Raw genomic sequence first — 27,553 nt, 5'->3', positions numbered from 1 at the left:
ATAATCCTATACCAGGACAAAGCCTAGAACGGAAGGTATGACTCATCCATATCACTGGACAGCATTACCTGCTAAAGTTGATGGATGGAAGCCGTAACAGGAGCAAAGTGAACTTCTTTATCAGCAGGCAGAGCCAGCCTCTGTTGCAATCTGGTCCCCGATCCCCGAGGAAGCCCAAAGCCATCAAAATGCCATGCAGCTGGCACACCTGGGCACGTGGCTCTGCTCCCAGCAGCAGTCGAGCACCACAGTAGCCAGTCCCACAGAACACGTGTGTGCTTTGTGCTGCTCCACCAGAAAATACAAATACTTCAGTACCTCCTGACAACAATTAAATCAGTGTTTTAAAGCTGACTATATATTACAAATGTTGATGGGCTGGGTTGTTTGCTTTATTTTTGCCAAAATGAAGCACTAAAATAGGTAATCATGTGACAGAGTGTGATAGATCAAGTTTTCAAAGGAAGAGATGTATCTGGTTTGGTAAGCATATACGTAAAATTGTCAGCTTTTCTATTGATTTTCTATGTAATATTTCTCTATGAGTACATACCTACAAATCACAGAATCACAGAATCATAGAACTGCTCAGGTTGGAAAAGACCTTAAAGATCATCAAGTCCAACCACAACCTGACCATACTACCCTAGCTCTAACATCCCTCTGCTAAATCCTGTCCCTGAGCACCACATCCAAACGGTTTTTAAACACATCCAGGGATGGTGACTCAACCACCTCCCTGGGGAGCCTATTCCAGTGCTTAACAACTCTTTCTGTAAAGAAGTATTTCCCAATATCCAACCTAAACCTCCCTTGGCACAACATGAGGCTCCTTCCCCTCATCCTGTCACCTGTGAGCATCTGAATAAAACTTTTCATTTTAAGTCAACAAGTAATACATGTTATTAAATGTTTTAAAAAAGAATATAAGAAATAGATTTTGAAAAGCATTCAACCACTTTAACTGCTTTAGTCCATCCACCTCCAATCCTATTTTATAGATATATGCACAATTCCCAATTAAGTAAAAATATATTATTGCTCAGCATTGCTGACTATGATCAAATATTTAATATTGATAATTTTTCCTTATTAAAATAGCTGTAACTCTTCCCAATATCTTTGTACTTTATACAGTCTCTCTGTAGTCACAAAAACTGTGTTCATCATACTCTTAGAGTATCAGCATTCAAGGGGTTTTGTGAAACATACAGATATGATGAACACACTGCTAGATTTGCTAAAAAGCTGATATTCTAGTCCTCTTTCTCCTTAGCTGTAAGATATGTCCAACAAGATTCTCTTTCCAGAGTAACAAGTGCGAATTTGTAAATACAAGTATATGAAAGGGCACAGCATCACGTATTGCTCCCTACAATTGATAGAAAAATGAACTTTATGATGCATACATTTATTTATTCAGAATGGGAGAAAGATATTAATTTCAATGAGACCTGCTATAAAGTACATTGTTTGTGATTTTGTCACGTTCACTAGGACATAATATTAGCACTCAAATATCATATTGTATTTCAACATATCAGAATCAGAAATAAATTGCTACTGCTCAGTGGCAAAGTACAGCTGAGGCCACCATTCCAAAGTAGACTGCAATGAAAACTAGAAAGAAAAAAAAAGGTTAAAATGTTTAAATGAAAGAATCGTGAAGAGACTGTAAACAAGATAAATACACTTTACTCAAAGAGCGTGAGCTGGTTTTCAGCCATTTTTGAGAAATAGATTTGCAAAGCTAGACCTCAGGGAAGCACCATTAACATTTCCTAGCCAAAACTACTCCTCAGCACAGCACACATTTGCCTACTTTGATCAGTACAGTTGTTAGGCAAAGGGAGGTTCTGATTCCAGATTTGAACTTCTGATTATTTTTCACTGCCACTTAAGAGGCAAAAAGTTATTCAACAATTTTGCTACTGCAGGGAAAAAAAAAAATAAAAATCAGTTACTTTAGGAGAAATCTATTGCTATAAATGTTTTTGTTGTTGTTGTTGTTGTTTTTTTTAAGAGGCAATCAGCCAGCCAGTTTGGATTAGGTCCACAGTGCCAGCCACAGCAGATACTCTGAGGTAAGCTTGCCATTAAAAACTGACAACTACAAACAGACAAAATGGATAAGTAATTGAAAGAGGAGGAACCCAAAAGTGACATCTCCAACTCAGTAACACCACAAAATACATTTCAATTAGCAAGGCCATTCAATTTCTCTCTGCTGAAACCTCCAAGAGGAGCCATCAAAAGCTTTCTGCAGTGAAGCATATGGTCATATTACAGAGTCAATTGGAAATCAAAGTCAAAACAAGGAAAAAAGAATATATAACAGCACACACACCAGTTATACAGAGAGAGAACAGTGACAAATGCTGACACAAGTGAGCCTCGTTGTGGCAATCCTGTTTTTCTGAGTCAAGCAATTCTACTTCCCAAACTGATTTTTTTAAAGATGTGTTTAAGACTTTTGATTGAGCATAGTGAAAACTTTCTAAAAGTAAACAATTAAAGTATCCGGTCTGCTGGTAGTAAGTACTTCGCAAAGTGTATTCTCCACTTACTTTGTTCACACTAACACAGCTGGCAAGTTTCCATCCAGAATTCTTATGCAGTGACTCCAAGGATTCCTCACGCAGCTGATGAAACAGCTACTGAGCTGCTGCAAGTTAGAAAATGTTACGTAAGTATCCCAAATTTTCTGTGTCGTCAAAACACATACTGGAAAGGCTAGATGCATAAAATTTTCACATGAAAGTGCATCAAGGCAAAATTAAGAAGTTAATTGAATAATTAGTTCTCAAACAAACATCTTGTAACTTCTAGCTACAGTATGTCATAGGTCCTCTGTGTGCTGTTGTTTTTTTTTTTTATGGAAAAGAGAGGAGCATAGGGCTGAGTCAAACAACAACTGACGCCTGAATGAACACCAGTTTCTTAATACCTCAATACCTACTGAATTAACATTTTAAGGAGAAGACTGAAAACAGAATAAATTTCTATATAAAACAGCCAAAAGTAACAGCATAAATCTGAGCAGATGTTCAAATTGGAGTTAAGATTGTCTAAAGCATCTTTTGGAGGGCTGTTTTTATTTCTCATTACACAGAAGTACCATTCATGTGCTCGAATTAAAATATTTGAGTATAGTGGCATCAGACTAACAGTATCACTTACTATAAATTACATCTGCTTTTTATTAAGATGCTTACATGATGAATTATCCCTAAAGTTAAATGTAGATTATGCATAGAGTATAGTTTTCAGGTTCAGGATTATTAGCCATTGCCCTTGAATAACATTTTCAAAGAGATTTCAAGTCATCAGTTTTAGGAAATATTTGTTTGCTTGTTTGTTTTCTTCTCAAATTTTCATAAAAAAGTCCTTAGAAAAAGACAAAAAATGACACAATTACTATATTGTAATATATTTTAGACAATGTTGTTAATGCGAGTAACTCTTCAAGCAAAAATAAATGTCTCAGTCTTGCACAGATGCATATGCAGAGGTACCACAGAACATATATGCACAAATACTAACAGCAGTTTCAGAATAAATGACAAGAGCATCAATGCCAAAACTTATTTATGAGCTACACTGGAAATAGCTTTCCAAAACAGCAAGAAATATTTGTGAGATGAAAAGTGGTTTACTGAACCATGAAACTGCTATTTCTCAACACAGTTGTTTGAATCTTGTGGTATTAAAAAAAGAAGTGAAGATCCATTCTCTAAAACATTCAGAGGTGCTTTGTTCTAGCAGTCCAACTATTTCTGGTATTCTTTGTTTGACTCAGATATTTGACATAGTCTTGAACGTGACTATACAAAAGTTGATATTGTATTTCAGCATCATGTCAAGGGAGAATACTGATTTTGGCAAACTGGAGCTGACTAGGTATATGTATATGACATTTTCTGGCACACATTTTACAGCATCTGGCACACACTTTGTAGCATCTGCAATACTATTCAAGGCAGAATGTGATCAACACTCTTTCTGCAAATATTATGTGAAGATATCTGTCTTTGCACTGACATGACTTTAATACTGCACCTGACCAATAATATTTAGAGATTAAATAATGCCAAAAAAGTACAGGAGGAAACAAAACAGCTTAAGCTTTTCCCTTAGGCCTTAAACCCTGCTGCCCCACTGCCTGGAGAGCCACAACTCCATTGCCAGACCCCAAGTTGCTCACTCTGTCCCTCCCGCTTTTGCATGTCACAGCCGTAACTCCTGGGTCTGCTGCAGTAGGTTTGCCTACACTCAAGATCTTCTCACAGCAACATGAAGTGACCTGGAACACAACAGAGGGTGAAGCCAGCTCCTCTTTAAATCACTATTTAACTACCACGTTAGCAAAGTGGGCTCCCTTTAATGGGGCATCACTGGCTTTTACCCCACCTGGTAAGTAGCTCTCTGCAAATACTGCTTTGGGAATGCCACCTCGATGTGTTTCTAGTCACAAGAATAACCATTAAGGAGATAAAAGTTTGCACAATTAACCCCTTCAGAGCGCTCCAATTTAAGTGGAAGACATACGAGTGGCTGAGGCCGCTGTGTTTTGTGCAGCCCAGAGCAGAGGAGCTGAGGGGAGGCCTGATGGCGGCTGCAGCTCCTCACAGGGAGCGGAGGGGCAGCGCTGAGCTCTGCTCTGTGTGACAGCGACAGGGCCCGAGGGAACGGCATGGAGCTGCGTCAGGGGAGGGGCGGGTGGGGGCCAGGGACAGGGTCTGCACCAGAGGGCGGTGGGCATGGAACGGGCTGCCCAGGGCAGTGGGCACGGCCTGAGTGCCGGAGTTCAGAGAGGGTTTGGGCAGATCTCAGACACGGGGTTGGAATTTGTGGTGGTCTTGTGTGGGGCTGGGAGTTGGACTCAATGATTCTTTCATCTCAGGATGTTCTATGATTATGATTCTATGATATTATGCATTTTAAGAGATCTTCAAAACCACCCACCTGCCTTGTCACATACTGCATAAAATTCTGGGGCTTTACAACAGCATGAATAAGGAAATTAACATTGGTGGTCCTTCAGCAAATCCAGATTATGCAAACGTCAGTCCCTTCTAAGTGCCAATTAAAATGAAACTGGTATTGGAGAATACATAAATTATCACTTAAGAATCAGTTACATATATTGTGGTTTAAATTTTATCACACATATTAGCTCGCAAGCAGGGACAATTATCAGGTGGAGTCTGCATAAAATTACAACTGATCCTTCAAAAAGTGGCAAATTTTTTTTTTTTTTCTTTTCAGATAAAGCAACATTCTATTGAGGAGGACCATCTCACCACATCTGCCCAAACTTTCATGATTTCCTATGAGGGTCACTCCTCAGAATGTTCTTTGAAACCACCTGGAAGCCAGGCCGGGGCCTCTGCAGAGCTTTGGTCAACGATGTCAAGATAATCCTGCTCGCTAGTCAATGAAGCAGGGATCAGACCTGCTCCCTGACAACTTCCCAGTTATCCAAGGGTGCAGATCAGCTCCGACCCTACAGCTTCTAACTTCACACTTACCACAGTCCTACTTCCTGAACACAGAATACTTAAGACCACCTGGAGAGCAGGAAAGTCAGCAAAAAGCCTGCATTTCTTAAATGGCTGTCCCATTTCATTCATAGATTAAAGCTCTTTCTACAGTAAAGTTACCTTCTGCTTTCAGAAGAGCAGCTGAACTTGCACAGACCTCCACTCTCCATTGCAGCAATGCTCTTTGTCAGCTGTTCCCTCACCATAGCCAACAATGTTTTCCAAGAAGAAGGTCAGTATTAGCCAACTTTCATCCTTTTTATGCCACTTCTCTGCTGGGACAGGAAACGTTAGACAGCATGCTTTATTTAGTTAATTTTGGAAGATTGTACAAGATCCCTACTCTAGTTATTATTATTTACCCACTATGCCTCTTTTTTTTTTTTTTTTTTTTAAAGTAGAGTTCACATAGTGATAAGCTCACATTAATTATTTTTATGTAATGTTCTTCAAAGGAACTTTCCCATGCTCCTGCTTCTGCTTTCATGCTGCTAACCAGGCTGCATGTTCTAGATTTTCAGAAAACAGACATCTAAGTACATATAATTCTAAAACCAAGACGCTGTTGAGAAAAGAAGCAATAGAGAAGTGCCACATCTTCCAGCACTATCATAATGAGGAACCAACAAAGGAGATAAAGCAGCAGGTGAAAGGAAGAAGTTAGAAAATGAAATGCCTATTTATTTTTTCTCCCCCCAGAATAACTGCTCTGACTTTGGTAAACACTTGAGACCTGCAAAAGCATGGTGGTGGGTCTGACGAGCACAGAATATAACTCAGTGCTAAGACTGCTGTGAGGGCTGCACCATAATCACAGAAAATGGCTCTGGTTTCAGAAAAACAAACGAGCATATAGAATCCAGATATCTTCACAGACACATATATACAGCCCAAATGGATTTTAGCTGTTGGGTTCATCTTCTGACTTAACATCAGGGTCACCAAAACAGGCTTCACTTTGTATGTTTGTTTTTTACCCTCCTACTTTAAATAAAATTTGCCGTATGATTTGGATCAAAGGAACATGGGATACATCACCATTGGTAACAGATATCTCTTCAAATAAAGCTTAAAGCACACATTAACTTTTTTCAGCTTAAACCTTAAAAGCTTAAAAGCTTAAACCATAATGCAATTTTCACAGACTGTTAGAGTACAAATAACATTAGACAGGAGATCATGATGTGGAAGAAAAAAATACACCAGGATTTCCAGCTGTGCCAAAATTCCCATTCTACAGAAAGCATGAAGTCTTGCTCACTTATGAACTTACTGCTGTTGTGTCAATAGGATTATCTTCACTCAAAAGCAATATTCTGAGCCAAAAACTTAGACCTATGAGCAATTAGAAAACTGCTAACTATATTAAAAAAAAAAAACACTGAAAAACACTTTTTTCTCTAGAGATAAAGACTTGCTAATGAGTTTTCAGTTCACCTACAGCCATATGTAAACACAGAAAGATATCATTTTATTCTTAATTATATCTGTTTCCAAGAAATCAAAAGATTTGTTGCCTCAGCCAAAATTAAGAATGGAGGCTGAAGGCAGCCGCTACCTGCAATAAGCACAGCAAACTGTGAAGAGATGTTCTGACTCTCACAGTAAGCTGCTCCATCCACATTTCTTCTACATCAGACACCACATTTGCTAGAGGAATTCAGAGGTGCTCTGTGGTTCTACAGCAGTCCAAAGTGAGGCAACTATCCAACAACTCCATAAGATGCACTCGTGCCAGAAACGTTGGGTTTGGCTATGTCAGGTCTTTACAATAGTTATGGCTGTACTGTGCCCCAGATAAAGCTGCAATGCAAGACGTATTTGCAGGTTCAGGCAGCATGACATGCTGGAAACAAGCACATCTGTCCTCATTCAATTATTCCTTGAAGAGCGGCCACGGAGTGATTTCTGCTCAATACCACCCTTCAGTCAGGTTTCTCTTTGGTAATAACAGGTAAGTCCAAAACAAAACATGAATCAGAGATCTTGGGTTGGTAGTAATGAGTATACAAATCAGCACAGGTGTATGTTAACAGCTGATGGACCACGCAACAAAAGTGTGGACTAGTCATGGCTTAAGTCCATATAGGTCACAGCTACAGTGGCTCTGCCCTCCAAACTGCCTTTCACTCACACCAGAACATTTCCCATGTGGTCAGGCAGCAAGTTGGTTCTGGGAACCAATCCAGCAAAAAATACACTCATTCTTGTTTCCAGAAATTAATCACAAGCATTAATGCCAGAGGTTATTGTCAAGGAGAAAATGAGGGTGTCCTACTCAAAGTAAGGTTGTTGGACTGTGGCAATGGACTGTGGCATCCTGAAAAGCATCCTGAAAACTGTTCCTTCCCTCACCTCTGCTACTGAAGAGCCTTGGGCAAAGGGACAGATGGTTGGCTGAGGTGGAAACCTCTGCAGCAACTGCAGCTGGATTTGACAGGGCAGTAACTGAGAGCGGATGCACAGAACTTTTCCAGACTGTTACAGAGACTTTTTTTTTTTTTTTTACTTCTGTACTATATAACTTCCCTATAACTCTTTGCCTAACAACTATTTGAAGACTACCGAACTCAACTAGTAATTAAAATCAATTTGACTTCTGCTTGTAGGGTATCTCACAATGCATCAAGAAGATAGAAATTGTCTGTTCTCTTATAACTCCTGGCAATGCTGAATACATTACCTGTGGTTAGTGTTATACTTTTCTGGTATTATGACAACTTAGCTGGTTGTCATAACAGAAAATATTAACAGCCCACTATACTATATGATCAACCTGGAAAAAAATTAATTACTTAATTTTTGTTTGCTTTCAAAGCAATGAAGAATTTCAACAGACCAGAATTCCAAGAAGTGTTTTTGCAGGCTGCCACAGAAGGACAATCATGTTTCATATGGGAGAGCACAACTAGAGAGAGTCCCAGAAGGTGAGCCCTATGACTCAGAACAATAAGAATCGACAAGATCAGAAACGCTAACCTTGAAACCCGTGGAAAGTAGATTAATCATTTCAGATTAATCAAATTTATGCTTTAGTTTTCAACAGCAATGGATAAAAAAAAAAAGCGCAAACTCTCCAACTGAGTCTACAGCCTCAGATCTCACTTTAAAGCCTCAAAAAAGCAGTCTTTTCTCAAATGTCTATTGGCACACTCACAATATTATGTAAGTGTCTTTTGTGGGGCTACTTGAAACACCAAATTACTTTCAACTCACTTGTCTTATGTAAATTTAGTCAAGTGTCTCCTCTGAAAAAAAAGTAATACAGAAATTAAAGACACAGGATATCAATATACATGTAACAGATGAAAGCTAGAAAAACTGGGGGAGGAGTGATCTCAAACCCTTTCATACATAGCGTCCTAGCAGGAAATGTACTACTGCTACATTCAAGTAAAAGATCAGACACCATAACCAGCAACTGAAAAAAGATGAAATAAAAAGAAAAATCAAAGAGACTAAAAACCAGAACTGTTTTCTTTTACGGATGCTAAAATGGCCTTCACAAGGGTGACAATCGCCAGTCAGATAAAAGCTAAATCAGTGGGGTCACAAAACAAGTCTGGGCAAATCCTGAACCAGTGGCAAATGCCACTGTTCTACTGAAGGCAGGATGTTCAGCTGAGCAAGTTTAACATAATTCTGCTTCGTTGCTCGTATTTCCTGCAACGTAAGAAATGTCTACAACACATTAAATGAGATCAGTCTCCTCTCACTATAACATACAGCAGCTTGATTTAGAATTCATCTTGGCAGAGGAAGAATTCAGATAAATCTGAGCAGAATTTTTATTTTCTTTTATAGCCAGGTTTTGAAGATTGCACATCTTTTTCCATACCTCTCATTGCAATGGATACTACAGAGAAACTGCTTCTAAGAGATACTTTTTGATCCAAATACCTGTTCACTGAATATTTCAACTGAATCCCCATTTGGCAGCAACAAAACCAAAGGAATTTTCACTTTTCTCTCTCATACTCACCGTGGAGAAAATTCTTCAAACAGATCTGTGTTAGCTAGATTTAAAAGACTCTAAGATAAGATTACCATTCTTCATACCTGAACAGAAATACAAAATCCAAATGAGCTGAGCATCTCAAGGCTCTCCATTTAAAACAGAACAAAACAAACAATACCAGCACATTCTCTCAGTCTCAAAAAAAAAAAAAAGAAAAGAAAAAAAAAGAAAAAAAAAATCATGCCTCTTGCAGGATCTCAATACCCAAAGTATCGTTTCTAAAACTACAGGCTAATGAGATTAACATTTTTCTCAAGCTGACATACAGTATTGTCTTCTATTGTAAAACTGAAACAAAAAAAGAGTAGAACGTTTTCTGCAGATTCTGTCAGAACTTTTGACTTAACCAAGTAATTGGCATTTAGGAGATTACAAATCAGAGCCAAAAATTCACTATTGCTATCAGAGTGAAAAATGTAAGTGACTGAGGGGTCAAATGAAGAAAGAACTTACATTTATTTTAGTACCTCGAGATTATTGTAGACATTTGGTAACAAAAACATGAAAGATTACTGCAATGCAGTTTTTGACAGATAATATTTTCTGTCCAGACAAAATAGAAAGAACTGCAGAACTTCAAGATTGTAATCGTTTTGTACATTTCTACACTCAAAGTACTTTTTTAAGCAAAATATTTCACCCCTGCAGCTGCTATCTCTTAGATGTACTGCCATCCTTCATTTTCATCCTCCCACAACTGGGAAAGAAGGAAGAAATGACAAGACTAAGTTTTCAATCTTGAAACAAGAAAGTTTATATGCTATAGCAGGAATAGATAAATGAATCCCAAGAGCATTATGAGTTTCTGCAATTGTATCAACAATAAGAGGCTGCGTAAGTCGCTTCCTTTCCCAAGTCGGTGTTAAAGACATGCAGGCATTTGCAAAACCACGTTATAAAACAAAAAAGAATTTATATGAGCTTTTACTGACAGATGTCTCCCAAAAGAGGTCAATGCCAGGTTGTTCTTCCTCAGCCCAGATTTGCAATCTGTTCTTATCTGATTTAGTATCTTATTGTTCTGCTGTTCAAAAGAATTATATGTATCTTAAACACCAAGAAACAAGATCGAGTAAGACAAAGGCTTAGTATGAAACTGTAAAGCTGCAGCGGCTCTGATCCAAGTTTATCTGTACAGACTTCATCTAAAAGTCTGAAGCTGAGCAAGGCAACACTGATTGTAAAGCACAACTCATACATGCTATTTAAGATACAGCAGATGCGTCTGAAGAAATGAGTCAAAGTTTACAAGGAAACAAGGCTTATGACCTCTCACAGATACAGTAGGCTTTGCAAGGTTTCTTTGGGGAAAGATGCATTGTAGAACTTATTCAAAATAATAATCTAACAGAAGGAACATCAGACAAGACTGGAAGGTGTTCCAAGGAGTGATAGAAGATAAGCATGAGAATGGCTTTTAACAAAAGCCTTTGTCCTTGTATAAAAGTAACCAAAGAAAAAACAAGGCTAACCCTTGTCATCCTGGCTTAAACCCTACTGTCTCAAGCAAAAAAAAAAACGGTACATTTTAAACAAAGACATAGATGTAAACAGTCCTTTCATTCCCACACAGGGAATCTGTTCTCCAGTCATAGCAAGGATTGCTCTCTAAGAGAAAACACCCACGCACTCCCCTCTCATCAACAGATTAATACACTCTTACCGTGCTTCAATACAAAAAGGCAACCAGATGTGGAACAGTTTCCAGAAACAGTAAAAATTAATCTAATTTTGAACTGAATGAAAACCAGACAGACAATTTTTTTTTAAACTCAAGTCCACAAAATCAGCATTCCAGCTGGTGGACGTGCGTGGCCCTTCCTGAGCAGTCTTTTGGGTACTCTTCCAGCACCTGGAAAAGTCAGGTCCCAAGGTGCTGCAGCTTGAAGGCAGAGGCAAGTTGCCATCAATTAAACATAAATCCAACATGTGAATTTTGAACCTTCTCTTCAGTAATACACAAGAGTTGACTTGCAACTTGCCAGATACAGCCACCAGATTGAAAAGCTCCTCCATACCAAATACTTTCTTTTAAAAAATCCATTTCAGCTTGCAAAATTCTTTTTTTTTTTTAATCTCATTTTTCTTTCATATCTTTAATAACTCTATGAAATATGTATATAATTTCATACATGTACATAAACTCTCTTACATACTTTCCTCTTTCACGTCAACTTGGAAAAAGCAGTCTTTGAAGAATGAAGCCCTGCCAAAACAAACCTAAATGGTACTAGTTTCTAGAACTTCCTACTCAGAAGCACTATATCACTTTCCATGCTTGCATTTTTTTCACCATGGTGTGCCATAAAGCCTAATTGACTACGTAATTCAGCTGATATCTGCAAGTTTTGTGTCTGGTGACATTCTTCAGAGCAACGTTCTCATCAGCCCAGCTGTTTCTAGGAGAGCCCTGAGCAGCCATGCCTCGCCTAGCCCCAATCATACATCCCTGAAGCACGTGGCTATGGCCAACCACAACCGGGCATCGACACACTTTTTAATTTCCTCTAAGAGAAAGGAAGGAACGTATTATTTCTGGCTGCGCAGGGCGGCCCGCAGAGCCACCAGCACACAGCCATCTGTCCTCCAGAGAAGGAAAGGCAGACGGGCCGGGCCGAGGGCTGCGACCCGCCAACCCCGGGGAGGGCAGGGCAGGGCAGGCGGAGGGCAGGGCGCCATTTCGGTGTAGCCGCAGCTAGAGCGAGCGGGCGGTAGGAGGTGACGGGGCAGCGCCCGGCCGAGGCCCCGCGATGGCGGCCCGCAGGCCCTCCTTGCCCCAGTCAGGACAAGGAGCCCGGGCACGCGCTTCCCTGCGGCTCTTTCGGCCTCCCGTCCCTCCCCGCTCGGCTCCCCGCGGAGAGGAGGAAGAGAAGGAGGGGAGCAAACACCCACCTTCCCCGAGCAGCCCCAGCGGCGCCAACAGAGCCCCCGCCTCCGCCGGGCCTGCCGGGGACGGCGGGGAAGAGGAGGAGAGGAAGCGGCCACGGGGCGGGGTAGAGGGACGGGCCGCGGCGTGGATCCGCCGGTGCTGTTCGGTCGGAGCCGCCTCGGGGCTTGAGCGGCCGTTCCGGCCTCCAGCGAGGCGAGGCTGGCCCCGCTGTCAGCCCTCAGCCCGGGGCCGGCAGGTATTTGGCGCCGTAATTAAAACACTGGCGGCGTAAATCCACCGCGCTCAGGGCTGTCGCTCATCTCCGTGCCGCTGGGAACGGGGTACGGGCACCGCTGCGCGCAGCGCGGCCCATCCACAAGTACCGCCGCGTTCCTTTCAATAAGGCGTGTTTATAAAAAGCGCTTGGGTAAGTGGGTGCGATTTCTTCTGTAGATAAGATCTGAAAATACAAACACGGGTCTTAATCTGCAAACACTTGAATTTAAGCGCTTGATTAGTTCTATTTAAGTCAATGGGACCACTCTAGTGCTCGCAGGTAAGTGTTTTAGGATCAAAGCCCTTGGTGCAGTTCCAAAAAGCTGCTCTATCAGGAAGACGGTGAAGAATTTCCCTCTAAAATTCAACGCGGTGTTATAATATTCACATTCTCCCTAAATGAAAAGACTGCAGTGCTAATGAGCGCGTACCCTGGGAAAGGATGTGAAAGAGGCACTGCAAGATAATGGCTGTTCCCGGGGCCCAACTCTCCCTTCTATGGGTCTGAGGTGAGGCACTTGTATTTCGTCACCTGTGCTTTTCAGTGGGCAATCTAGATAGTACGTTCCTACAGTGTCCTCTCCTGCATAGGTCGCAGAGTACTAGTGGGATGCAGTATTGCATTTCACTCAAACTGCTGTAGTCCTTGACAGCCCAGTTCCATTGAGGGAAATAACTGATTAAATGGAACTCTTAATAAATTGCTGTTAGAGATCTGCCTGCCCTTCTGTCTTATCACAGAATCACAGAATGGCCAGGGTTGCAAGGGACCTCAAGGATCAGGAATCTCCAACCCCCCTGCCACATGCAGGGCAACCAACCTCCACATTTAATACTAGACCAGGCTGCCCAGGACCCCATCCAATCTGACCTTGAACATCTCCAGGGACGGGGCATCCACAACCTCTCTGGGCAGCCTGTTCCAGCACCTCACCACTCTCATAGTAAAGAACTTCCCCCTGGCATCCAACCTAAATCTTCCCTCCCTCAACTTAAAACCATTTCCCCTTGTCCTGCAGTTATCTACTCTTTCAAAGAGTTGATACCCCTCCTGTTTGTAGGCTCCCTTTAGGTACTGAAAGGCCACGATTAGGTCACCCTCAGCCTTCTTTTCTCCACATATCCTCCCTTATAGGATGTGTCAGAGGCAAGGACTCCATGAAGAAATTATACACAGTGACTGAGGTTATAAGTCAGTGGTTGGGCATCCTGCAAGAAAATATTCCATTCTCAAAGGTTGGCTGTTGCCCCCACAAATTCTGAAACTTAACCACCAATGCATGGATCTCTCTTTTGCTTCCAAGGAGAAAGAGAATGGAGGACAGACCTGAAAGAAGGAACTAATGTAAAATTACAGTTGCATTTGAATTTACAATCTAGGTTGGTTCCTTGTGACTGATTCCTTCTCATTTTCCCCCCTTTCAATTAAATTACTTCCCAAACCTGATTTCCAATTAATTTTTCCTGAATTAGCTCTCCTTAATAATGCTTGCATAGCCAAGGAGTTAGAAGGATGAGTGATAATGAGCTATCTTGTTTCCCTATCTTCAAATAGTCAGAAGGATGGAGACATCTAGACATGTCTGTCACTAATCCCAGATCAGAGGGAAAAGAACACACTGCTCACATCTGCTGCTGTCTTTGCTTGTGAAGCAATAAATAAGAACTTGTAAAGAGATGTAATAACACAACCTAGATCTCCACCCTGCTCTTTTTCAGCCAGGAGCATGCACAAATCTGTTTATGGGTTTGAAATACATCAGTACCCACTTAGCCTCAGGAAAGGTATTTCCGTCACGTCCATCTCTTACATTATTTTCTCATATTTTGTATTATTCACTAAATGCATAATCTTGTTTTCCTTTACTTTGCAGCTTTAGCACTTTCAGATTATTGTTCTTCCCTCCTAGGGATTATAATTTTAAATCAGGGAGAGGCTGGAGCTGAAGAGGCCTGTGTTCAGTTTCCCAGACTTTGTATACTACACTGGGCAAAACTGTAGTCCTGCCCCCAAAGTCACCCATGCGATCTATGTTGCATGCGTGTGAATTTATTAAGATTATTCAGGTGCTTGAAGTTACCCATAAGGATGTATCTTGAGAGGGCTGCTATGATGACACTGCTAGGAACAGTGTCAGAGTAAAAAACTAACTTAATATTCGAGACAGGGATTGCCTATGTATATATATATACATATATAAATGTCAAAAATAATCAGAATTATGTGATTGTAACTGTGCTTCAGGGAATAAGCCTGTATCTACTTCTCGAAAGGAGAATGAAATCTAATGTGAAGATGGATGACACTTCTTACTGCAGGATTTTTTCACCTTCTATTACACAGTGTATGAAGCAACTGGTGCAATCTGCTCTTGGACACGGGGTACTGGCTGAAAAGATCTTGAGTCTCTTCTGAAATGACAGCTGCTTGGTACATGCTTTTCTCTGCATGGCATAGAGATGATACTATTTTTCTGCGCTTTGTTTTTCCAGTCTGTTTATGCTACATACTTTCTGGAGCAAGGGCTGCTTCAGTGGCATTTGGAACTTCACTACAGTCTCTACAATGCGACTGTATTAAAATAATAAAGAAATCACAAGCATGTTCACACACTAATTATTACGCAAAGTCAGGAGGGGGAGGGAAAAATGGGTGAGATTTCTTTGAAAGGCTGCCAGCACAGGTACAGACACAAAAGGTGTTTGAAGTGGGAGCACACTCTATCAGCCTGAAGGAATTACTGATGTACCCGCTCCCCTTGTTCAGAAGCATGCTCTCAACTTATATTTTATGACATTTATTTACTTCACTGAATTATTTTCCTTTTTTTTTTTAAAAAAAAAAAAACTTTGGTTCCTGAGAGTCTCCTTTAGGTTTGCACTTTGTTTCAGTACTACTAGGAAGTTTTTCATTTCAGCTGTCCTTTGTAGCTTTCTTTCTGCTATAGTCAAGAAAGTATGGACTGCTAATTAATGTAGACTTCAGCTTTTATTTCCTCTTCTTTTCAGTTAAAGGAGCTGAAAAGAAACATTCTGAAGTTTCCAAGAAGTGCTGCTTTTCAGGTCTTCCTGAAAAAAAGCGTTCAGGTTTGACCTTGACTTGTATGTCTTTCCATTCATGCAGCCTGGCAGCAAATTAATATATCCTAATAGTGCACATAGTGGAGAAAAGGGTAGAGACACTGAAAGAAAGGCAGCGAGCACCTTGTGACATCCATCTTTCTATGCAGTTTTGCTACCTTTTCTGCTACTGTGTTGGAGACTGTTTTTTTTTCACATCTCAGGAAAGTTCATCTGCAGAGAACAGAACATCTGAAAGCAGTAGGTTGGTAGGGCATGCTTGCTTTGTGTGCACTGCTATATAGGTTTACTGTTAGAAGTCTGCATTAGTTGCCCTGAGTTTCTATGTGGTTTCAAACTAATTTGATGTAAGCCAAGAAAATTCAGTCTCTCTTCCTGAAGTGAAATTTCTTCTCTGAATAACACAAGCCAACATACAGCAGCACACCACTGTGTACATGTTCCAAGAATGAAGCAGTGTTGGCATCTGCAAGCCCTGGGTTCTCACCCAGTGTGCAACAGCCTTTTGCTCTTACAGCCTTTCGCCATGGGGGCATGCAAATAAGCAGAGATGAACACACATGCTCCAGGGACATAAAAATATCAGTAACTCGTGACCTAGCCAAAATTCTGGCAGCAGAACTTGCTAGTCAGATATGGTCTGGCAATGAAAGTTTTCCTGTAGATTACCAGAAGATTACAGTGGCAATACCTTGGACATACCACAGAGAGGTTTTTGTTAAGTACTGACTGAACGTGTTCTGACTTGAATCTCTTCACAAACAGTGTGACCTGTGCTGCTGTTGATAGGGAGCAGAGAAAGGGCACCTGATGTAAAAACAGAGATTCAAGTAGCAGTTGGCTCACTTGTGTTAACAGGTTTTTCACTCGTATGTTTACAAGAAAGAAAAGGCATATAGACACCTAACATCAATTATCACGTATTTGCATTAAATATACATTAAATAATACTGCTCTAAATAACTTTCTTATGATGAAAGAATTCAATTATAAGCACTTTCACAGCAACTCTCAAAAGTTGTTTGCCCTCCTGTTTATACACTCCCTTCGAGTACTAAAAGGCCGCAATGAGGTCTCCCTGGAACCTTCTCTTTTCCAAACTAATCAAGTCCAGTTCTCTTTTTTGATAAGAGAAAGTGCTCCAGCTCTCTGATTATCTTCATGGCCCTCCTCTGGACCCAACTCCTCTAGATCAGCTATAGTACTGTAAGATGGAGCTTTCTTGAAGCAGCATGTAGGAGATAGGTGGACAGAAACTGAGCGCTGTCTCACTCCGATTTGTAGGAGGGAGATGAGGTTCTTTTAATATTATATACCCGGCGTGAGATTAAGAAACAACGGTTCAAATGTTGGTCCGACCAGTTTATTATAATCCTAATCAGGGAGACGGGGAAGGGAAGGAGGGCGATAGAAAAGAGAGGAAAGAAGCAAGAATTGCATAAAGCGGGGACAGTCACCACCAGGATCCAGCAGCGGTCCCGTTGCACGACGTTTCGATGGTCCGAGGTAGAAGCAGCAGGGGAGGGAGAGAAGCAGCGTGGCCGGCCTTGGGCAGCAAGCAGGTGGCAGAAGGAGGTCGCGGAGCCGATCCAGGAGGAAGCGGCAGGACTCAGGTAGCAGGCCCAGGGGAGTCCGCCAGCACGCAGGAATTCCGTGGTGAGGGATCTGATGGCAGACACCTACCCTCATGGTTTTCGGTTCCTCCTTTTATCCTTTTTCTCCTGCCTACGTGACATCCTGGGCGCTTGAGCAAGAGTCATGTGCTATCCCCCGAGATGGCCACCATCCTGAGATAAGTCCACACAAAAGACCGCTTCACAGCTATTTAGCTGCAGCTTGCCCCTGGCCTTGTCCATCAAGGTTCTCCAGACAAAGGATTTCACCACCTTTGCCCAGGACTTGCCTGGACTTGTATAAGTCCATCTGTGTCCCAAGCAAGCTTTGAGACACTGATGTTAACAGAATAATATCTTACAAGCGCCAAAATCAGTTTTACCATCTATCTCAACATGCCTGAAAGTATGAGGATTTGGGTTTTGTTATTTTTGATGGGTTTAGAATGCAGACAGATAAAACACCCTGTTCTGTACAAGGAGTCACTGAGACCCAGCTTTACCTATGTGTTGTTCTAAGTTCAACTGCAAGACTCTGAACTGGCCAGTAAAGCCAACCAAAGATAATAAAAAATTAATCACTCACATTCAAATATTCTGCAAGGGTGCAAATGCGCTACTATAAAAAAAAAAAAAAAAAAAAAAAAGCCCTACATTCATGGCAATTATCTGCAGAGTATAATGGAAAAGTTTGTCCACCTCTTCTGATTCCCTTTGGTAAATATTTAGAAGATAGCAAATTTTTACGCAAATTTCCAAATGTCTGAATGACCACATTGTGAAGGATTTGATACACATGCTGAAAAATACTAAGAACTGGTGTAAAACAATGTATTACTTTTTAAATCATAGAACCATAGAATGGCCTGGGTTGAAAAGGACCTAAAAGATCATCTATTTCAACTCCCCTGACATGGGCAGGGTTGCCAACCACTAGACCGGGGTGCCCAGAAGAACAGGTAGAGTACTTCTTAGAATCTAGAAGAATCAGAAGAGAACAGTTCTATGGAGTTTAAGAATCAGCATTTAAAAATCATATCAGGAAAGGCTGATGTCAAAATCGACATAGCTCTCAGTGGTTGAATGTGTTGTAAAAAGCAGAGAAAAATGATGATTTCTACTGTGAGAACTATTACAAAAGTCAAACCATGAACTGGGAGAAATCACATAGCTGACCATCTGTAGACACTTTTAGAGAGGATAAAAGAAAACTTTAGACTCTCTGACAGCTCTTCTGTAGGTATAAAATTCTCTTTTTTTTTTTCATTTTCAGGCATTTTTTTATAAAACCGCTTAGAAGCTAAGAAGGCAGGAAAGTTTTTGCTCTTCTAACCTACAGAAAACAAAAATTAAAGATTGCAGTGAGACCCATTGGTTTAAAGTCTTAAGAAACACCATGATTGGAACTAGTTCAATTCACTTGGCAAAATGCTTTTATCTAATAAATAAGTTGCTTTGGATAAAGACAGGTACTTGGAAGCCAAAATGTTTTTGCTAAACTTTCTTTCTGATTTGTTTCATACATGTGTTCTTAATGAATATCAGCTTCCAGCAAAAAACAGGTTGAAATAACACCTATGCATTCAGCTGGTAAATATTTATTTAACATTTTTAACATGAAAGAAAGGAAAAACCAGACTGTAAGAATGCAAGTTAAGCTATGTAATAGCATAGATATGTAAATAGTGTGTGCTCCTGAAGAGCAAAAAGGACAAAATATACTGCAAAAAATATATATAGTGACAAGTTAATAAGTCTTTTTGTTTACAAGCCAATGACAACTGATTGTCTTCAGGAAAATAGCAGTTTGTGCAAAACAAGGCAAAATGTTTTAAAGCAAGGTTTCTTGCTGCTGCTTTAGTTGTAATCGACAATTTAAACTGATTGTGATCCTTTGGGAAGACTTTACTCCAATATGCAGCTCAGACAATAAAGTTTTTTGGGTGCAGTACTGTTCATCTTGCATCAAGAGCATGAACACCACAGCCCGTTTTCCTGGAAGCAGAGCCCTTCATTCGACATTTTCAGTCTAAACAGAAGTCAAACTGTGCCATCAGTAATCTGAGACTCATTCCCAAGAGCTGTGCCTTCCCAAGATGTTTTTCCCCAGTCAGCAGTAACTCAGCTGGCACTGTGGGCTGGTCTAGGAGGAACACATGCTCCACTTCTCTTTCTTTGACGAGAGATTCCTCTGGTTAGTTCTGCGGTAATGAAAATTATAGGGAGGAATGATGAAAACTGAACTTTAGACTGTTTTACATTCTTTCACTACTGTTTAGCATGATGGTTGTTGACTTCTCCCCTGCTGCTATATTTAGAAAGGGGTGTAGGAGGGAGATGGGCGCTAGTATTATGGGTTATGACACAAAAACATCAAAAGTAACTTGGTTCCCGTTTCTCTTTGGTATCCTCTGGAGATCTCCAATATTTACAGAAAGCTCCAGTTCCACCACAGCAGTTCGAGAGAATGGGCTCCCGTTTAGACTCCAGGACCACGCAGAGCTGCACGAGGTGGGTGGGTAACTGGGACATGAACATTTTTCCTCCATAGAGCTTCATTTCCCACCACCAGATAAGCTGCGATTAACTGCCATGCCTGGTGTAATTTCTGTTTCTTATACATCAGTGCTTGGTTCATTTTAGAATTAGAAGAAGAAGAAAAAATATCCGAAGCTTCCTCTGCATTCAAAAAATCAACAAAAGATCCATGGGAAAAAAGAATTGCATAATGCGGCAGAAGAAATATAAACGAATTGAAGTCACCCCCTGCAGAGAACTTTGGGTTTGTTTATTTTAAACACACTATTACGGATTTTGTAATGTTTTTGTGGAAGTTTTTCATAAGCATTTCTACTTCCTCTCACTGCAGGCCGGGCTGAGCTGCCAGGCTAGAGGAGCCTTTTAGACCTGACTTCCAGCCATAAGAGCGCACCTCAGCTCCAGCCCAACTATGGCAGTTTTTAAACTGCAACATGAATTAAAAAACTCAACAGTTCTGCAGGCTATGCCATAAACACGTCTGATACCAAATGTGAAAACTTCGTATCTCCCAGAAATAATAAAAAGACAGAGGAAGAGCTCAGCGCTGCCCCTCTGCGCCCTGTGAGGAGCTGCAGCTGCCATGAGGCCTCCTCTCAACTCTTCTGCTCTGGGCTGCACAAAGCAAAGGGCCTCAGCTGCTCCTCATACACCTTGCCATCCAGACCCTTCCCCATCTGTGTTGCCCTCCTTCGGAAATTCTCTAATAGTTTCATGTTTACAGTTCTATTTATATTGTGGCACCAATACTGCACACAGTACAGGAGACTGAGCCTCTCCCAAGCACAGCTCGCACTCTCGCCCTTTCCTGTCGTTGCCCTCACAGCACCTCCAGGGGACAGCAAAAGGTGCATGGGGTCACCTCTGCAGATCCTCCACCCGTTTTGCTGCTGTAATTCCTCTGTGAATGCCAGGGGCTTGTAGCCAGCAGAAGCTGGCAAGGCCTGCAGCAGGCAGCACGGACCTGTGGCTGGGGTAGCTATGTGCAAACGAGAGCCTCTCCGGCTATGTCACCAACATCTGCCCACTCTCCTGCCTATAGATTCTCTCTGAAGAATAAATTCAGCATGACGGTAACAACTCAAGAAAACGAAAAGCCTTGTAACTTCCAGCGGAAAGCGTGTGCTGTCAGGACGGTTTCTCTTCCTGCCTTCTTAACATCACCCCAAATTAATGTCTGGCTCTACGTGGCTGCTGCCTCCTCTCCAGTCCCTCACTAGAAACTAAGCTGAGATGCTGTAGACACACAGAGGATTTCTCAGTGTTTCCATCCACACGGAAAACCATCCTGCACATCTGATGCACACGTGAAACTGCTTCACAGGGGTCAGGTCAGGAGACCACATTTCCATTTCGAGCTACACTGAGCCCAAGTTTTATCCTTTGTTTTTAAAGCAAAAATATACAACTCACTTGATTTCACAGGAGAAGAAAGCACTGCAGAGAATCCTTCACGCTGGCAGGGTTGGGTTACAGCTCCTCCACGTCCCACCCACATGGCTGAACCCAGTGCCTGGTCACCAGGAGGAAATGAAATGCACATGTCAGTGGTCCCGCTCTCCCTTCCTGCTCCCAAGCAGAGCCGTTCTGCTGCAGCCATAGAGATCCCAGGACCAGACGATGTGCCAAGAGGAGGGAACACTCGCTGTATCTCTTCTTGGACAAACTGTGTATCGAAATCAAGCTTCCTGAACCAGAAGTTATGAAAAAGCAATGCACTGAAGGCTTGCAACACTGCATTTTCACACCCAGGTTTAGAGCTGTGTGATACATGGGCAAGAGCTTAAATGTAACAAAATTAACATCAAAGCTCAACAAAACTGGACATCAATATTGCAAGTTCCTTAAAGGAGATTATGCCAGTCTGATTAAGTGACCAGTAAGTAACAAACATGACTGATTGCAAATTTAAAAGCAACATCTATTTTTCTTCTGTTAGAATAAGAGTTTTCTTAGACTTCTCTTCCCCCTCAGATTCCTTTTCCCTTCCCCTTATTTGCTTACCTGAGCAATGTTAAGCATACTATCATAACTTTCCTCGCACCTATAGTTTTAATAATAACGTTAACCTGAAGAATTTTTCCCTTATAAACATTTCCTGTATTCCATGCGTTGCTTAAAAGCAGCATCTGCCATTTAAGACAGCACTCCATAATATTGAATTGAATAATTTCAATGCACATTTCCAAGGGAAAAAGAGTAATGTGTAGTCAAAGTCATGGATATGTAATTCTTTTGTTAGCAGATCAGTTATTAACAAGATGGCAATTTTGATTGTAATTTCTGCAATTTCAATGAGTTTTAATGCTCAAAGAAAAAAAGAACAACAAAAACTGGACAGCCTGTAACCATGAGCTACAATTCACTTTGTAAGTTGGAAAGCAAAGGAACCAGGACATCAACTTCTGAATTTATTCCTCCATGAATAAAACAAAGGTGAGAGATTCCTTTTAATGTGAGCTTTAGGCTACCAGCACTGGGCTTCATTAGCAAAGAAGCTAAAAGGAATTAACCATTTATAGCCCAGAGAAAATCAAAGCAGAATGTCATTTTGATAAACATTAAAGCCTATCAATCCCCAGGAAGCACCATATCGGGCTGCTGAGGACTTCTGAGTTGCCACAGCAGCCCCAATGGAGAAGAGCCAAGGGGCTTTAGGGAAAAGCCACACCAGAGCCCCAGCCCGTGCTGAGAGCTGTGCATGTAGCACAGCACCCGCAGCCTGGCATGGGACCACAGCTGCCCAGCAACACCTTCTCGCAGCCAGAGCATTGCCAGAAATGCATCCAGGAAGGGGAGAACAAAAGGGAAGCAGAACTGGAGCCCAACCAACGCTAGGAAGTCTCGGTGTAAGAGAAGCACATTCAGCTGCCCATTTCTTCTGAGTAGCATTGCGGGAAGAGGGCTGTCTACATCAGCTGAGTTTTTAGACTGATAAAACTGAATCAATGTTTATAACTCAGATTATAACGTAACAGAGAGGATAATGGATGTGCAGGAGAAAAAAAAAAAAAAAAGAGTGGTGAAACAGAGCTGCAACTTTACCATTCCTTCTGCTTGTTAGCAGATGCAGGAGGAACCAGGCAAGCATAATATTTGACAGCCTGTGTAATTACAACAGATGTGTGTGTTGGCTAAAGTGTCCTGGATGTTAGGTGTAGAGGAGGAATCTGAAATGTATAGATGAAAACAGCTTCTTAATATCAATTTGCTTACAGAGAAGGAGACATTTTATCTGGTGTTAAATATTTATGGATATATTTCCAGCAATATTCATTGTAGCCTAAAAGAAAATTCAAATCTACTACCTTAAGCAAAGTGGGCTTCAAAAAACTGGATGTCAGACTGTACAAATAAAGTATTAGTTTAGGCATGGTAGACTTTATTTTGGCACTTTAACAAATGCTTTATTTTACAGCAGTGGCACAGCATTTGCCAGAAATTTTCTTTTCTTGGCACAGTTATTTCAAGCAGTTATTTTACTAATTGAATTTCACTAAATATTGCACAATAAGATATACCTGTTAAATTCTTACCCTGTTTTTACTTGTTGAACTTGTATGGCTTTGAAAAACTTGCCAGTAAGTATAAGTAATTTAAAAAGCAATATATTAAATATTTTAGCACAGGATAGCATTTGTTTGTTTCTAAATGACCACTGAACTTGGGACAGCGACAAATACAAGTGACGCAACTCTTATCTGAAGAGCTCGCAGCTCTTATTTACAACACGTTGCCATTTCTGAGAATGAGAAGCAGTTCAGCTTGACATCCTGAACATCTAACTCTGGAAATTTCAAAATCAAAAGAGCGGAGGTTAACAGAGCAGAAGACGAAGCCACTTGTCTGTGACAAAGCGTAATATAGGGAGGCAGACTATCGTCTTCTCCACATGTCCCTCTCTCCGACACCTATCTGCGATCTAAGTAACAGAGCCTTTTATCTTCTACTTGGAATATTTCTTTCTTCTCTTATGAAGATGTTCCACTCGTCTCAACTCTTCTGCTGGAGTCCGAGCAGAATAAAACAAATGTCTCCAAAAGGCCAGGGAAAAAAAAAAGAAACAACAAATCAAGAACTGATATACACAATAAATGAAACCAGGTACTCCTTTGGATTTTACAGTACTGAAAGCAACATTTGCAGGAAGAACAGGTCTGTGTCAATACTGCCATTAAATATAACACAAAGGCCAAATGACTCATGACTCGTGCACCAGATGTAACGCTTATACATTCCAGGCTTTCTCTGCCGCTTCAGCAGTAAATCTGGTCTGAGGATCAGCCTTATCAACAGCCTTTTTGGTTTGGTTTCGGGTGGATTTTGAAGACCTACTCGACGAACGTGGTGATATTAAAACATAACCACTGCAGACATAGAACGGAAAACGTACAAAAGTATATCACAATGGAATTTTCAGTATTAGGCCACATGATTTATTCAGTAGTGTTTATGTTCCCAAATTACAATTACGTCTATCCATGTAAGACTACAAAAGTTACCATTAGAATTGTCTGTGCTTATAAAATACCAACATTTTCTTTTACTGTTATATACTCATTAACACCAGTCTGCGACAAGTTACATATAATCATAGGCACTTCAAAGGCTTTAAAAGACGTTTACAACTTAAATGCATTTTTAAAGAACAAAAATTTAAACCCCTACGTGTACCTTCAAATTGCAATTAACAAATACAGTGGCCATAGAAATCTGCAGCAACTTCTCAAAATACTGTTAGAGTCTTTGGGTTTGCTTAGGTTTGTCAGTAGCTTACTTCAAATCTTCCTTACAGGAGATTTTAGTAAGAACACGACTATACAGTTTGTAGTAATAATCCAATTTTACACATTAATTTGCTGTTACAAATCTCACTGAAGCTACAGGTACGCTGAGAAACAATGCAAAGTGTAAAATTGATATTCCGACACTTAAATTTATACAAAGTGGAGGTTAGAGTTTACATAGCTGAAAAATTACATTTACACTAAAAGTTACTGTTATCTGAATTATCTGAAGACAAATTGCACCATGACAACTACAAAAAGGCTTTTTTTTTTTTTGAAACAGATAAATTAATGAAATAAAAACTAACTCGTAAGATCAATCTGAGACATGCTGACAAAAATTAAACAACTTTCATTGACTCATAGGATAAAACAATCATTTTCATTATTTTATATTTATGCATAAAGTTTTAAAAATGATTCGGTGAACATCAATGGTTTTTATAAAATAATGCTTTGCCACTGTTATTCACAGAACACTGCAAATGTTAAGTTTTAATTTTACATTTTTAAAGGAATACGTGAAAAGTTTTAAATACAATGGGATTTTATCATAAAGGTGCCGTGATGGCTCTTTAATGAAAAAAAAAAAAAGATCTTCATTATTCTATGCAAAAGCTTTATTTAAAAAAGTTCAGTGATCTCATAAATAGAGACACTAAATAGGAATTTTATGCATAAAACTCCTTAGTAGGTGCCTTCTGATAGGCAGCACTAGATGGTTTACGTTCACCAAGGTCGTAACTGCCTTCATCCTTCTTTCTCATGCGATATACCAGCAGCAGGATGAGGAAGATTGCAAACAGAAATCCAATAACTCCACCAGCAATAACAGCTGTAAGCAAAGAAAAAGAAATTCATAATGTGCCAGAAGAATGGGTCTGGAACCACCTCTCTTTTTCATCTTGCACAACGAGCATGCCATTATTTTCAAATTGCATAAAAGGGCTCCCATTCTGCAACTGTCTTGAGCATGAGCAGCCTGATATATATTCTGAGAAAGCCTGTTTATTTGAATGAAGGGAATCATTTAGGAGTGCATTTCACCTGCAAGCAAGTGATCCAGCAACCCAGAGTTCTAAATAAATTATCAAAACTTGACTAATAAAACTGCTAATACTGCCAGAACGTAAAGCTGTATTCATTTTTAATACTAACATTTAAAAGCTTTTCAAACTGATTCTCAAGCAGTTGACATTTTCAGGCTTAAAAGAACTACTTTGTTGCACCAGCTAAGAAATGCATTATCCTACTTCTCCACGTGCTCACTCAGTGACTCCTAACTGAATTCCCTATTGACGAGTAATAGGAGAGAACATTTCATGGAGCTGTAGTAGAGACACTACATTCACCACGTAGAGTGTAGAAAGTAACAACTCCAGCTGGACTAGAAGAGCAAACCCACGTGTTTCTGCTGATGTGCACATTAATGGTGTTTCATGTTTCGGTGCTCTGGGGGAGATTAAGTACAAAACTGTGTGACTTAACACTCCCACCCATGGCTCCCAACAACCCCTCCTGGGACAGAGGGAAAAGGTATACTTGTAAAGCCATTAAAAAAGAAAGAAAGGAAAGAAGAAAAAAAATCACATGAATCACATGTAGAAAAGCCACTGGAAAAAAATTGGAAGCCAGCCTTTTCCTCCCGAGTCATACACAGATACGGGCCCTTTACATCCCAATGATGGTGCTCTCCCATCCCTCTCCACTCACCCATCCCTGCTGTGAGCTCCTCTCTATCTGTATCAGACCACGCTGTGCTCCTAGGAGAGTGGGTGTGAAATACTTTTCTGCACTACAAGCATCAATCCAAATTGTAACTCCTTTTCTGAGCTGTGGAAGCTCCAGATACTCAGTAGGGAGTATTCAATTTATGAGTGTCAAATCAATTAGCAACAGCTTTTGGTATTAAAGAAGATGCCAGTCTCAGTCTTATCAAATCAAAATCAAAAACAACTAGCTACTTCCCTACAAATGTGTCAGGAACCCATTTGATGAAAACACAGATGTTGAGTTTGTGCTATTTGATGCGAATGCCTTTTATGTTTTTTTTTTTTGTTTGTTTGTTTTTTTCTGGTGAGGTAGTGGACCTTGGCAAACTACCCTTACCTGCAAGAACTTCTGTCCTCTGGAAGAGGTTTTCTGAATGCTTTTCAGTGAACACATCAGTGTCATCCCCTGGCTCATTGCTCTTTTTCTTGGAATCCACATCGGGTCTTTCTTCCTTATCGATTTCTTCAGGTGACTGTGGCACAGAAAGAAAAACAACCCTCACAGACAGGATCACCACAGATCTGCATTGTCACTGCCAGCCACAGAACTGTGGCAGCCCCACAGGTGTGCTCCACAGTATTGACAGTCGCAACACGTGGGATGCTTTTTGACCACAGAAAGCTGCCCTAGATATTGAAAATGGAACTAATCCTCATCATGATGGGATGAAAATCTCTGTCCAAAGTTTTAAGAGCTCCCAAAAATATATATTTAGCAATCAGCTGGTAAACACAGCCTGTGTATATAGGAATTACAGCTTCTGACTGAAATAATAATTCTGAAATTAACACATAAGATATGCTATATTCAGAACACTGCTGAGGATAACTGAGAAATTATTACCTGCAGTGACAGAGGAAAACATTGAAACGCTAAATGGAACCTAGGAAGTATTCAATCTACAGTCAAATCAAACAAAATTTTCCTTTCAGAAAGGAAGGCTTTTGAATAACTCTTTGAAAGATGTAAAAAAAGGTATGGTTCAGATTCAAACGTATTATAAGAAATTGTTTTCTATATTAAAAAAATATATATATGTTTTACACGTTTCTCTT

At 40.5% G+C, this 27,553-nt stretch overlaps 2 protein-coding genes and 1 long non-coding RNA gene across 9 annotated transcripts in view; 1 reads left to right on the top strand and 2 right to left on the bottom strand.

Moving 5' to 3' along the window:
* Window positions 1–12,593, bottom strand: part of CPQ (carboxypeptidase Q) — a 160,322-nt gene extending 147,729 nt beyond the window's left edge. For 2 of the 7 annotated variants that reach the window (XM_085221447.1, XM_010709158.4), the window contains exons 1-3: window positions 12,454–12,593; window positions 5,664–5,815; window positions 2,568–2,665 (exon numbers count right to left, since the gene is read on the bottom strand). The gene's annotated coding sequence lies outside the window, so the exon portion shown is untranslated. Of the gene's footprint in view, window positions 1–68; window positions 286–2,567; window positions 2,666–5,663; window positions 5,819–12,453 lie in introns of all 7 variants that reach the window. The other 5 variants (XM_085221449.1, XM_085221448.1, XM_085221452.1 and 2 more) reach the window with 5 other exon arrangements.
* Window positions 12,594–12,678: 85 nt separating this feature from the next.
* Window positions 12,679–25,028, top strand: LOC146544769 (uncharacterized). The gene is made up of 2 exons (XR_014882622.1): window positions 12,679–12,857; window positions 19,818–25,028. It is a non-coding gene; the product is annotated as an uncharacterized LOC146544769 (long non-coding RNA).
* A 356-nt stretch (window positions 25,029–25,384) lies between these two features.
* Window positions 25,385–27,553, bottom strand: part of SDC2 (syndecan 2) — a 55,115-nt gene continuing 52,946 nt past the window's right edge. The window contains 2 exon segments of the mRNA NM_001303220.1: window positions 25,385–25,560; window positions 26,835–26,970. Of these exon segments, the coding sequence (NP_001290149.1) occupies window positions 25,397–25,560; window positions 26,835–26,970 (300 nt within the window). The 3' untranslated portion in view covers window positions 25,385–25,396.

Source organism: Meleagris gallopavo, chromosome 3 (genome assembly GCF_905368555.1).
Source record: "Meleagris gallopavo chromosome 3, MGAL_WU_HG_1.1, whole genome shotgun sequence".
Lineage (NCBI taxonomy): Eukaryota > Metazoa > Chordata > Aves > Galliformes > Phasianidae > Meleagris > Meleagris gallopavo.
This window is presented reverse-complemented; position numbering and strand designations above follow the sequence as displayed.